This window comes from Oxyura jamaicensis, chromosome 5 (genome assembly GCF_011077185.1).
Source record: "Oxyura jamaicensis isolate SHBP4307 breed ruddy duck chromosome 5, BPBGC_Ojam_1.0, whole genome shotgun sequence".
Lineage (NCBI taxonomy): Eukaryota > Metazoa > Chordata > Aves > Anseriformes > Anatidae > Oxyura > Oxyura jamaicensis.
The window spans coordinates 57014306-57028431 of NC_048897.1; the positions used below are offsets into that span (position 1 = coordinate 57014306).

The following is a 14126-nucleotide window of genomic DNA, read 5'->3' on the forward strand; positions in this document are numbered from 1 at the left end:
CGAATAAAATACTATGCTAAGGTAGTAAGTAAAATACCATCGCAAAGTAATCAGTTGTCAATGGCAGAAAAGTTCACACAGTTCTGAATTAGTGCTGCTTTCCACTTCACATGCTAAGGCTGAAACAAAGCTATGATTTTAAATACACTACTGCACTTGAGCAATGTAAAAACGATGCTCGTACCGTTATTAAGATTTTACCGAACAACATACACTTTTCCTGTAGCTGTGAAAACAGCCATTTAAATTTCAAAAAGGTAGTTATTTGGGCCTCATTTTATCTTCATTTGTTTATTTTCAACCTGACATGTTTACTGTGAAGTACAGAGTTGTCCCTTATTTTGTTTAAATTGGGAAGTATGAAACTGTAAGGGGAAAATAATATAATTTTAACCATTCAAAAGGACATTGTAAACAACAGAATGAGAGGAAGTGTCCTGATTATTCTACAACAGGGGTAAACTCTTATCTTTAAAGCTGTAGTTAGATGGTAAAACTTCAAGTGAGTTTTGCCACCAAAGAACCAGTTCATGCCCTGAATAACCAGTCCTGTGCATTGTTCTACCATTCTCCTGTCCTTTATTTGTGCTGTGGAAGATTTGAGTGCTGTAAATCAAGTAATTGAAAATATATTCTAGTTTTTTTTTAAGATGTAATCTGTGAGTGACCCCATCTCGGTCTCATCAGTACCAAGAGAGTGGAGCAGTGCCTGTTTGGAGAGCAGGGAAAGCTCAGGAGAAAGGCAGGTGGTTCTCCAAGTGGTTCTGCCACCAAAGTATCTTTGTACACCTCGGTGCTCAACTCTATCAACCCCAGGCAGGGTCAGTAACCGGATAACAGAACCAGTAACAGATAACCAGCTTACTGCAGAGGTTTCTCTCTAGTCTCTATAGCGTGAGCTGTGCTAGACCACTTGCCAGGGATAGCTGTCCACATCGCAAATGCCATTTCTGCCCTTAGCAGTGGCTCGTGCTTTTTTGTGGCAACCTCCCGAGAGCTCAGGGATGGAGTGTGGTTGCCGTGAAGGCTTGAGACATGAGAATTAGGGGCCACAGAATTCCCTTCTGCAACATTTGATTCCGGTTAGAGTACTGCTGGCTTTGAGAGGAAGATCCAGACAATGGATTATTCTCTGGGAAAATAAAAACAAGAAGATAATTCAGGATGAGGATATTTGGATCTCTGACAGCAGCCTTCCTCTTCCACCAAGAAAAGTTTTGACTTAGCCAGTTACCAAGTGTCCCGTTGGTGTCTGAGGCTCTCCTTGGGCAGCTCGTTTCCTTTCTGCTGCTACATTCTCTGCTTAAACCTTCCCGGGGGCATTACCAGGGGCATGATTCTGAGTGCTTCATCCTACAAGAGCAGATTCCTGCGGCACTCTATTTAGAAGGCCATTTAATGTTAGCTCTCTCTTCATTTGGAAATAATGGTGTTGGGGAAAAAATTAATTAAAATGGCTACGGAAAGTAGTTAATTATAAAACCTACCATGGCCTGAAGTATAAAATACATTGCAGACTGAGAAATCATGTAGGGGTGCATTACTAAAATAATTAATTTAAGATTTTACATATATCACCCACACAGCAAATGCCGTGGCTGCTGCTAAAATGAGTCCAGTGCCCTTCAAAAACTGTGAGCATCTCTTGTATCTCCCACTCACTCCCTTTTAGCTGTGCTTGTTTTATTCTTTACTATGGGCATGCAGTTTGTGTTAAGAACATCCATTTTGCAAAAAAAGGGCTTTGGGTAAGAAATGCAGTCCTTGCCACAGCTGTGTTAGCATTATTATTGTGTTTGAGGGCAGGATTAACTCACTAAGTGCACAGTCTGACCCAGGCAAGAGGCGTGTGGACCTCACTGCTACCTATGCTATGCATCCTTCATCTGCAGCAGCCTCTGCGGCGATCTGGATCAGTGTTAGGTGTGAAACTACTCTGTGCTGAAAACCTGACGCTTTTCTCGAAGGATAAGAGAGGTGGGGCCAGCGTGCTGCCCTTATATCGCCATGGGTTCCCATCCAGGCAGTCCCTTAAGTTCTGCACCGTTGTACCAAGTTCAGGGCTCTTCTGCCTGGGTGCCTGTGCTTGCGTGTGTATGCCGGACTGCAGTCACATAGCGAGAAGTCTCACCTCCGAGTGCAGGGAAATAGCTGCTGGTGGTTGTTGTGTGGGGGTGGGGGGAGTGGGGTTTTTTGTTTTGCTTTTGACAAAATGAGAGTGTGGCCCGTGGAGGTTCTAGCTGAGTGGTGCTGTCCAAGCCCTGTCTCCTCTTGCTAGCTGTCGATGTGCTGAGATTCCTGCCTCTTGTCAGTCTAATTTCTAGTTGGTGCAGGTTCTTGACATTCAGCACTTTATCAAACATAAGCTGCTTGGCACCTATTACCACAGATCTCAGCATTGCTAATAAACAGCAACATCAAGGCCATATTTTCTGGTTCCTGTCAGACCACTGCTTTCCTGGGTGAAATAAAAGTCCTATTAACATGCTCCTCCTCATTGGCTCTGACAGTTTGATTAATTAGGCCCCCTCTTTAGATGACCTCTGCACTGACACGACAGGGAGGTGAATATAAAATGAATAGTTTGCCCACATAATGGCCTACTGCAAGTTTCAGATTTTTATCAGATCAGACTGGAAGTCCGGGGCCTGTATTAAAATGGAGAGTGCAGCAATATATGGCTGTGGGTTATGAACCGCAGGTTTTACAACATGGTTAAAGAATTAAAACCAAACCAATCCTAGCCATTCTGACATATTGACTTCTCCTCTAAGAATTAATCTTTCCTTTACTCTTCTGACCATACAATACAAATCTAATTCGTTTACGTTATCAAATAAAATGACCTTTTGTTTTCAACAGATTTCTTTATTGCTAGAAAATACAGTATGTTAACTCTGTGGTTATTCAGCCTCCCATAAAATACTAATGTAAAGCCATTATTCTAGATCCACTCTATTTAAATGTCAGTCTGCCTTTCTATTATAAACCACCAGTTCGCAGGCTTGTAACTCATCAGTAAAAATTTACTTCAGGTGGAAACTTGGAGTATGAGCTCACGTCTTTTCTTTGAAAATCTGTTTTATGAAAATGCAAGCGTATATGGTCCAGGGGGATGAAGAGGTGATTGTGAACCTATAGCAGCAACGGGAACATCTGATGGTGCCAGCACTTTGGCCACTGCACGGTGCCCCTGGCTGGTGTTGGTGCTTTGTGGTTGCAGGAGAAGCAGCAGCTTGCTCTGGTGGGCATGCAGAGGGCTCGAGAACAGACAAACACAGTGTCCTCCAGCCAAGAGGCAATTCCATTTTGCCATAAAATCAGGAGTTTTGACGGGTCGTTCGTGATAAAGAGGTCTTTCCTGACTCATGTTTTTTTCCTATTGCTTGCTTGCACTTAATTATGTGCCATTAACCCTCTTTTGAGGGGAATTAGGTGTTGCATGTTGCCTTGGATAGATGCAAGGATGAAAATTTCTCATCTCAGTCAAGGTGAGAACTTGACAGAATATGAGGAGCATTTTGTTGATCGGATGGAGTCGTTGATACTTGAGGTAAAGATTCTACGGCATTGGTTTCTAATTAAAGTTTTCACATTAGTTTTTTTTCGCCAGAAGAGTCAAATTGACTCTTACTCAGTCTGTGGTAATCTGTGTCCCCCCACAAACCTCTCTGAAGGGACGTCATGAAGGTGGGTAAGCCTAAAATTAAATGTTGTGTAAATTGACCTGCATGTAATCTGAGATCTTTGCTTAATGATCTTGAAGCCAACAAAAGCGAATGACCCATGCTTAAACAGATCCTTTTCAATTAAAATAATGCTCCTTTTACCTCCAACGCTGAATGCTCTGCAGTCTTTTCAGCAGCTCCTGCTTCTTTTATGATCCTCATTTTTTTTGTCAGCCTCTTCTGTCATTTTTTTTTCTTTGTGTTCATCTGTTGATCAAGTAACTGCATTACTTTAATTGATTTGCTAAATTGGCTCATACATAAAACAGCTCCTCCAGGTAATAACCTGAAAACATTAACTTAGGTTACTGGGTTCATACTTGAGTGCTATAGTAGTTGTAGTTTTCATTAGGTTGGGAGTGCATTCTTCTGTTTTTTCAAGTTATTTGCTAGATTCCTTGTCACAGGCAGAGCACCAGGAGATAGATGCGTTTACACACATCTATATTACATATGTAGTGTGTATTTATATGTGTGCATATATGCACATGTGTGTACATTTATAAGTGGTGTGTATGTAATACCAGCTAGAGGGTTTTTGTATGTGCCTACAAAACAAATACATAAGGTTGCCTGAACTGAGAAGGAGCTATGATGTGCCATACTCAGAGAGCCATACTCACCCCTTTCCCCTGATGAATTTTTGTAGTTTCTTGGTTGACAGAATTTGACAAATGAGGTGGCAGCGTGTTTGGATGAAGCTACCAACTTTGCTGCAGACGTCAAAGTAGGATCACAGTTTTCAGCAAAGTGAAATTTTGATTGCATCAGATGTTACTTTTCAGCACAAGGCAAAGGCTATAATAAGTGAAGAAAATGAAGAAAACATGCATAGTTTTTAAATAAATGACACCTCCCAGCACTTACAAGTAAATGGTAAACCAGTATTATTGTTTAAGGTCTACCCATGATGTTTTATGCAGTACTTAACCGCCAAATAAATATCTATCGTGACTCTGGAAACCTTTTGATTGTTTTGGCTGTTTTCATAAGGCTATGGAAGTAAGTGGCTTTACACCCAGCTTAACAAATAAACTGAAATGGAAAGTAGCACAGACTTCAAAGAAACCAAATGCTGGTAGCATTCCATGGCAGTACCATAGATGAACATTTATCAGTGATCCCTCCAAATCTCACTTCTCTTCATCTTCTTCCAGTTGTCTATGCCTTTTTTTTTCTGTCCTCTTTAGTTAGTTTTCTGCTGTTTTAGTGAGTTAAATCAGCTCATGAAAGGGGCCTGCAAGAAGTGGAGCTGGCGTAAGGATCCGTGGCAGATGTGGTGTGGAGACTGTGGCCTCTCTGGCAACGATGAGCTTCTGCAGTGGCTCAGGGTAGCTTAAGGAATCTCCAGCTAAAATAATCCTCCGGGGGCAGATTCAGTTTTTGTGTTGCTATTGTTAAGTTATACATATTAAAAGCAGTAAGGAACGCAGATGTAAAGTTACGTAAAGGTGCTGAAACACTGCATTAATTATACATACATACATATATATAAATATATATATATATGGAATAACTGTAGTTTGTGGCTCCAGCATTTGTTAATGAATAAACAGTCATGTTTTTCTCTGACCAGCATAGTCTTTTGGAGGAAATGTGGAGACTCTCTGGTGATGCTGAAGGATTCCATTTTAAGTAGTATTCAAAAACATGAAGTTTCAAGAAACTGCTTCTTCGGAACAAGAATCAAATTCACCAATAAGACAGGCAGGAATACCTTCTTCTGAGACTTTTTTTTTTTTTTCCCATTACTGTGTATCTGGCAACATTTTTCACCTTCATCAAAATGTAGCTTGTTTGTGTTAAAGACAGTTTTCCAAGTGCTGCTTAATATCTCTCTCTCTCTCTCTCTCTCTCTCTGTGTGTGTGTATATATATATAAGCAATTACATGAATGGAAAACATGCAGAAATACCCTAATTTGTGTTGTCAGTGCATCAAGAGGGCTACTCATAAAACCCTTTTCCAGATCTACCTGCGGTTGAAGCTCCGACTGTGTATTTCCTGCATAGAGAGTTCAGAGGCATGTAGAAAAAGGGATTTAAGAGGTAATGTGAATAGCATCTTATGGTCATGTTTTCTAGAAGAAAGTGGGCATCCGAGCATTGTTCTAGAACGTGCACAGTGGTTGAGAAAAATGGAATCAAAATTTCAGCCAACTACTGTTTGCTTTCTTTCTTTCTTCCTCCTCCTACCCTGTCCGTCAGAGTGGACGTTGATTTTGTATTGTGGAGAGTTTTGGGACCAGTCAGCTCCTTCCTCTTCATTTCAAAAATCAGAAAATCCTACCATTAAAAATTGAGAAATTCAAGCTCTTTGCAATACTGCAGCATCCTTTGACGCTTTAAGGGGCATGGATGCAGTACGGGAACGAAGGGGACAACATGCCCTTTCTGGAACAAGAAGCAGTTCCTCAGGTCAGTCCATGTGGTGGTTCGCAGGCCTGACCTGCTGCCACAGCACTCCAGTTGCAGCTGGGGAAATGCGGCGTGGGTCCTGTACAGCCCCAGCTGACTTTGTGGGTCCTGTTCAGCCCCAGCTGAGCTTGGTGCTAACTTCGGCCCAGGTGTGCCCCTCAAGCCACCCTCAGCCATACGCAATGCAGAAGAACGCAAGGGCTAATACATTGTTCTCTTAGTAGGTCTGTGTAGTTCTGTGTGTTTTAAAAGTAGAGTGAAATTAGCCCTTGAGTCAAGTTTGAATTATTTTCATATTTTGGGGATATTAAAATATCTCCCAGATCTCATTAAGTAAAGCCCTCAATAAAATAATTGCAATACAGCTAGAGATTGGAAAACCTCAGAAGATTTGGAGGAAATCTCCTCTTTGATGAGTGATTCACATACTTAACCAAAGTTTTTCTGAGTCATAAAGTTGAAAATCTCATCTATTCCCTACCTCTCCAGTATCCAGTACCATGCTGGTGTCATCCCCTTCTCTGCTTCACTGTGTATTCTTTCCCCCCTTTCCCCAGGGAGCCCCATGCTCTGTTTTGCTCTCCTCTCTGTCTTGTGGTCCTCTGCGGTCCTGCTGGTATTTCAGCCTCCTGACTGTCAGCTTTTTTGGCTTTAAGTTTCTTAAACGCTGGCATGTTTTTGTGTTTCTTGACACAACTTTCTTCTGGTTTCTTTTTTAAAAAGCACATCTTTCCCACAGAAGTCAACTTGTGGTCTTAAATACTCACCGTGGCGCTGTGGTATTGTTAACACAAAGTACGTGATTTGAGCAGATGTTTCCGTTTCTCCTGGAAAGGCATTGCTAACCAGCCAGGACACAGGACAGAAGATGCCAGGTGTTGGTTGCGTGGCCATTAGGGAGACCGGATATTTGAAAGGTATCTGCAGAAATATTGGGCTCCAGATTTGGGGGCCAGAGCTCCATCACATGTCAATAGAAGTTGGAGCATCCTCAGGGAATCACGGGCAGAGATGTGCAGAGTGCGAGAGGGCAGAACTGCAAGATGCAGAAGAGAATTCTTTTCATGCATTTTCCGACCATATAGATGGCTAAAGCCGTTCCTACCTCTGTATCTGTCCTTGTTTGAGGACATAATCTGGTCCAGACAAGCATATCTGGGGAACTTGCTAAATGGCAGTGTTGGAGTACCTCGTTTTTTGTTTCTTACGTCTCAGAGATCAAAGCACGGGTCTCTGCCTGAAAGGAGTCTAAGCTAAAACCTCCTCTTACTGGTTTGTACAAGCTGAGGTAGAAATTCAGAACAGCTTGGTGCAAGGAGTGCACTAGTTTGCGCTAGCTTTACGGGGGCAAGATACTGCGTGGACTCATTCCTTCCAAACTTGTGGATGTGTGTGTTGTATTTCTTAAATGTTTTATTCAGAGAACCAGTAACTGTTTAGAAATTGTAGTATGGGAGTTGAAAGAAAGAAAACCTGCAAAAATATCAGCAGTTGTTGCGGCTTCAGCTTTTTGTAACGTTGGGGGAATCGCAGAACTACGTTTTAGACATTTGCAGAGGTGCCTGAAATGGGCGTACTTCACTAATCAGGAGAGGCATACAGTCACATCATCACAGTACTGGTAACCCACTTTTGTAAGAGCTGTCCCGTGAGAGCTTCGGTTGTTTAAAGATGCAGGATAAGCAAAATCCCGAGGAACTGGCCTCTGTGATGCTTTTTCAGAAGGTGGCATGTTACTGTCCCCACTTTCCTCAGTGGGACCCTGAGGCACAGCATGTAAATGCAGGTGGAAATGAGCTAGGACAGCTAGAACCACATAACTTTGTCCTTTTCTGATATCACAACGTTATGAGCAATATCAAGCGCATTTAGGAAATTATTTAGCCTTTAAGATTTCCTAGTTGTTATTACATTATATTAAAAAGGGGGGTTTAATATTCACTCTAAGAAAGAGCTTAATCAAAAATGCTTTTGTGGCACTGAAGGCAAGTGTCAGTCTTCACAGAAGCTCTTATCTTGTAAAATGTGCTTGCTTAATACGCTGTGCACTTGCCCTGCTCAGCCTTTTGTTTTCACGGTGACACAGGCTCTGGTCTTCCCCTTCTCCCCTTGCCACAGTCGCTGGTGTGTTTTCCCAGCAGGCACGCTCTGCCCATTGACCGAGCGGAGCGGGCGCGTGTGCTGCTCCGCCCTGGCAAACATCAGTGTGCCGCCTCGGGATGGAGGGCGGAGGATCGGAAGGCTTTTCTTCGCTGCGCACAAAGGGCGCTTTTGTTTTTATTCCCTTTGCGGTTTGCTGTCAGCTAGTGCCCCGCTGCCGCAAGCTTTTGCGTAGGGCTGTGGCGAACGTTTTGGGGCTGTGCTAGCAGGCTAGTCCTAGGAATGCATGTGCAGAGCCCTGTCTCATGCTGTCTTAGCTGCTGCAGGAACTGTCTGTCTCCTTCCAGGCTCGTGTGTTCACTTCGAATGCTGACAAAAATACGGAGCGTTTCATTACCGTTGTTCGCTGCGTGGAAGCGCTTCCTGCTGCGGTGCGTTTCAGGTGCTCGTTCAGCTTGGTCCCATAGAAGGAAACAGCCCCAGATTTTTGCCTCCTGTGCACTTCACTCGTAGGATTAAAGATCATACTGAAGCTTTCGTAGGGGACTGGTTAGCCTTAAAAATGAACGAATACAGGAAATGCAAAACAATTTATTTTTTTTACTGCTGTTTAGACGTAACTGATGAAATAATTGGATTTACTCATGGGTTAAAAGGAAATGGAAAAGTTTTGTCTGGAAGGTCTCATGGTACGTTTACCTTTTGAGTTGTTGAACTCTGAGGATTGTGTAATTAAATTCATGAGCCCCTAGCCAGAGAAGGAATGAAAGTAGATGGTGGGAGATGCCATCCTTTAAAAACACTGACCTTCATGAAAGAGTCAAAATTCTTGCATCACTTGGATGAACTTGGCCATAGCTGTGTGCCTGCTGTTTCCCTGTGTGACTGCTGCTCAGAAGGTGTGCACGCCACAGAGGGGCTGTGATTTTTTCTGAAGCTCATGCTGGAAAGTAATGCTCCCTCGCTGTATTTTTTTTTATATATATATATATATAATAGCAAACTAGTAAGAACACATACGGTTACTTGGGAGAAGGGAGGATGTGATCACCTGCTGAAGAGCCAGCTCTCTGCCTCTGTAGGCCGGTGGATTTGTTTTTCTTGTCAGGCAGTTCTTCCAGTGCACCTGTGAAGGGAGGGTAAGCCTTGCCCTGAAGTTCAGCATCCCCTCCTCCTCGTTATGATGGCAAGTGATGTGCGCGCCTCTTGCAGCACAGGGTGTGAAGGTATGGCACAGCCTGCTACACAAGCATTCTTTTAATTGCAGAAAATGTAACTTCCGGAACGCCAGGTGGAGAGGAATCTGTGGGGATTCCTGCGTAGAAATGAACCGAAGAGGGGAAAGCAGTGGGGCAGGTGTCTGCCTTTCATTAGGATATTCCCGGCGACACATCTGGTGCCAGCAGAGCTGCTATGCCTAAACGATAAGGAAGCTTTGCAGTCAGGGGAGGGCTGAGCTGTCAGGTGAGGCAGGGATCAAGAATTACGATGACAGCTTCATGGCACGTGAAGGATGCTGTGAAGCGCAGTGTGGCTCTGACGAGCAGAGGCTAAATTAGGTTCTCCTGGCCGTGGGCTGACACAGTGCGTAAGCGAGACCCGTGTCCTGCCGTGTGTTGCGTATGAGGAAGTGTTCTGGTCCGTCAAACGTAAAATGACAAAATCATTTGTTACCTCTCATTACTAATTCCCATGGTTTTTTATGTCTATGCCTCCCTTGTGACATTTCAACAGTTGATCGCTTTCTTTTCTTTTGACTATTTAAAAATGAAGCATGCTATTCGTGTTGCTGGTAGTTCACAGCACTCTGTTACTTAGAACTTAATAGGAAGGAAAAATATGTCAGGTCTTAAATATGATTACGAATGCCTAATTAGCCTCTACATAATTATTTGCACCGGATTGCACCTTATCGTAGGTGGGTGCAGCCAAAGCATGTCACAGCCACATCCTCTTGGAGCTGAGGTGGCTTCTCCGAACAAGTAATCGGCTCAGGAAGGCATTGCGGGAGGCATGAATCTGTACGCACAGCTTTTTCCCCTAGGTTATTTAAAAGTTGTGTGTGACTCTGTTTAGGTCTTCGGTATGCAAAGAAAGGCAATATCTGGGGTGAAATATCCCTATCCAACATCTGCTGATAGGATGCTAGCTGCCTGCAGTGCGGGCTTTGCCTCTCCTCCACGCATTCAGCGCTTGCTGGGGACAAGCAGCCGTTCATCTGGCCACTCCGGGGATTCACAGCACGTCAACTCCATTTCGTCTGCACTGCAACACGGCATAGCGCAAACACGGGGTGACCTTCCATGGGCTCCCATCCCAACCTGAACCTCTGCCGTTTTTCTTCTCGGTGCTGTTCCGAACGCGCCCTGTGGGTTTCCCTGCGAGGCCTCGAGCACCTCAGACCCGCAGGGGGCCAAGCGCCTCTCCTCATGTTGGCCGGGGCATGGGGCGAGGCCTGCGTCAGGGAGCGGAGCCTAAACCCTGGTGTTCTTCCAGTCACGCCCTCTCATCTTCCCGATTTATTATTTTTTTTATGAAAAGATTTAGTGTAATAAAGACTGCTGTCATTTTTTTTCATGTGCTGGCTAATGGAGAAGGCATCTCGAAAGTTTCCTTACAAGTGGGTTCCCATGTGGTGGCTGTTAGTCACAGCTAATTACAGAGGCTGGTGGAGGAAGAATATATTGGACCTCAGATTCCCCTCCTCCTCCTTCAGTGCTTAAGAATAACATAAAATAAAAAACCTGCAGACAAATGCAGCTTTTTCCGTGCTTGCAGTCTCCAAAGAGCTCCAGAGAGATCACAGATGTGGTTTCATGTTTCAGGTTTAACTATGGTATAATAAGTACGGTACTATCTGCCGGAGAAATGCAAGTGGGGAAAGAATCATTAATTGATAGTGAAAAGTTCAACCTATGTGCTGTGTGTTTGTTTTTTTAAGCAGCTGAATGTTTAGCCAACTGCAGCCCTGAGGGTTTTGATAATCTTGATATGTTAAAACGTGGGAACATTATAGGAAAGGAAACATTCGTACCTAATTTAGGCGTTTCAGAAAGGTGAATCATAGAAAAGCAGGAACAGTTGTGATTTAGCTGAAGTTCAGACACGTTTCATTTTTAATTCAGTTGCTTGCAAACCTACTCTGCAGTGCGCTGCCCTCACTTTACAACATAAGATCTTCTTTAGGGTTTTCAGTTGGTGCGGAGTAAGCCAACAGTGAGAGCGGGAGTTCCTTTGCTATGCACAAGGAACCCATGGCTTATATAAAATGCTTAACTAGCATTACTTTTCCTGTCTTTTCTTGCCATTCTTCCAACATCCAGGAAGTCTATTAGGTTGAACGAGTTCCTATGTGTGTGTAATAGAAGCATTAGCTCAGAAGGACCACATGGGAGAAGGACGTGTCTGTGATTTGTAACCGTGACCTTCGGGCAGCTGTATCGCTAGTGCCTGCCGCTTGCCGTACTGCTGATTGTCAGGAACTCTGAACGTACTTAGAACTGGGTAAAACTCTCATTGGTCAAATTACTTTCACTGGCAAGCCAAGTATGTATTTTAATTACAAAAAATAAAATTAAATACAGATGTAATCTCAACAGGAAATTTCCACTTGAATGCGTATTTGAGATTGAACATATAAGTTAGAGGGTGCAGAAGGCAGATGACATAATGAGGTGATGTAGGACTGTTAATGAGCTTTCTTATTTAATATGTATGCTTTTCCACTTTTTTTTTTTAAAAAAAAGGAGTTTTATTTCACAACTGCAGTACAGAGAAGGCAGCGGGAGTAGCCTGAACTCTGAGAAAGATGGCCCCAAATATCTACGGCTGGAACAGGGAAACCCTCCTAGAAAATGAGGCAACCCAGTCTTAATTCTGTTGCCTACATTCTATGAAGCACACACACAGATGAAAACTATTACAAATACTTAAATTCTAACAGCTATCCAAAATGTTTAACTAACAGCTGTAAACATTGCCTCTTAAGAACAATTGTGGACTTACCTGATCAGGAAAGACTTTACTATATTATATTTGCATCAAAACCACTCACTTTGGTATTACACGTTGACAAAGTACTGCTAAGAAAGTAAGCTTTTTATTATTACATGCCTGGGTTGATGGATAAACAAATGTCACAGAACAGTTCTGTGCTGTGATGGAGAAAACTGAGGATCTCTGTTTTTCTTAAGAAATACTAAATGAGTTTTAAGTGATAAGATCTCTTTAAAAAAGTTACTGTGAGGCTAAACATTGAACAAGGCCTCCAGCAGGTTCAAAGCCAAGTTATGTGCAAATGTTCTGATATTAAACGTGCTAGACAAAGGAAGTTGGAATTTAGTGAAATATCGCAGGACGCAGTGCTTTTATCCGCAATGTTACGCTGTCTTCCTGATGACCTGCTACCCACTAGATGCCTTGTGCAGTAATTGTCCCTTGCCTCCAAAAACTGAGCTTTTTGATTGTTGTGACTGGATAATACAAGGTAGTTTCTTATATCTGAACATCCCCAAATGTAAGCTTTAGATTGAGTTTGGGTTATTTAATTTTTTTTCCCTTTCTCTTTGTTGGATAAATGCCCCCAGAGCTGAATACTCCTGAAGTACCAAAACAACATCGGATATTAATGCAAATTCAAACATGCAGATCAATATGCATTTGAACCAGTTTGTTTTAGAGACATCCCCTTTGAAAAGGCTGTCTGCAAGTAGTCTCTGTACTGCAGAAGTTACTGTAATTTAGAAAAATTGGAGAAGGGAAGGGATTCTTATTTTCCACTGATGCACTTCATCTTATTTTCCCCCAAAGGACACCGTGGTTTAATGGATGGGGCTTTAACCTACCCAGAGGTCAGTCTTTGCTAGACAAGTGGAACCTTATCCCTGAGGGTATTGATATACTAATGACACATGGACCTCCCCTCGGTAAGTGAAACAAAAGCTGAGTGTGATTTTTTTTTTATTTTTTTATTTTTGCATGAGAATTTTACCTTCCAACTAAGCAAAATTAATAATTCTGTAAGGTGTGCTGTAATTGCACTCTAACTCAAAGCTATGAATTAAAAAGCCTTTCTGAAAGGAGAGTGAAGTGATGATTAAGGTTAGCAAAATCTGTTGAGCTTCCAGGTGTTTTTTTCAATTACATTTTTTGTTTAGCTTAAGCTAGGGAATATCAAATATCCAGTTCCTTGGCCATTTTATTTAAGTACAATGTTCATCTGACAGTTTGCAATCCCACGTGATTTTCAGAGGTTGGCTAAAACTTCTAAAACATTTCCCCCCTACTATGACATATTTCTTCGAGGTTTTAGAGTATGCAGTCAAAAGTTCAAGAGCGTGTAGTCACATTTTCTCCTTTACAATTTCCTTTTAAGCATAATATCTATAAAACCACTGTTACATGTTCTAATTGACTTAGAGTAAGTTTGTGAAGGAACAAATTATGCCCCCAGATAATTGTAAACTAATGACAGCTATATAAATGTGTCATTTTTTTCCCCATGAATTAGTTGAAGTTTTTCCGTTTAGTTAAATGTAGCTTGTCCTGAAAACGCGTGTAATTCAGATATAACAGATATCACAGTAATTCTGTGATAAAGGAAATTGTGGTTGTCTCAAAAAGGGGCTAAGATGAGGATCGTTCAGCAGAGGCAGAAATATGTGGTTTGGGGCATATCTCAAGCAAAGTGCCCACTAAACCATTTTAAACTTCCCACTGTTTTTTCCAATCTTTTACCCTACAAGATGCTGTCACACATCATGTATTGCTTTTCTTCAAGGCATATGGCAAGCAGTCTAGGAGCATATTTTCAATGTTTCCGTCAGTTTTACAACTGAGCATTGTCTTTTTTCAGTGTGGCTTACCAGGATGAAGAAGTGTC

General features: G+C 42.4%; 1 protein-coding gene across 2 annotated transcripts in view; it reads left to right on the forward strand.

Annotated features, from left to right (window-relative positions):
* Positions 1-14126, forward strand: part of MPPED2 (metallophosphoesterase domain containing 2) — a 182358-nt gene that overhangs the window by 162047 nt on the left and 6185 nt on the right. For both annotated transcript variants that reach the window (XM_035327976.1, XM_035327975.1), the window contains exon 6: positions 13055-13170. In XM_035327976.1, coding sequence (XP_035183867.1) covers positions 13055-13170 — 116 coding nt within the window. The remainder of the gene's footprint in view (positions 1-13054; positions 13171-14126) is intronic.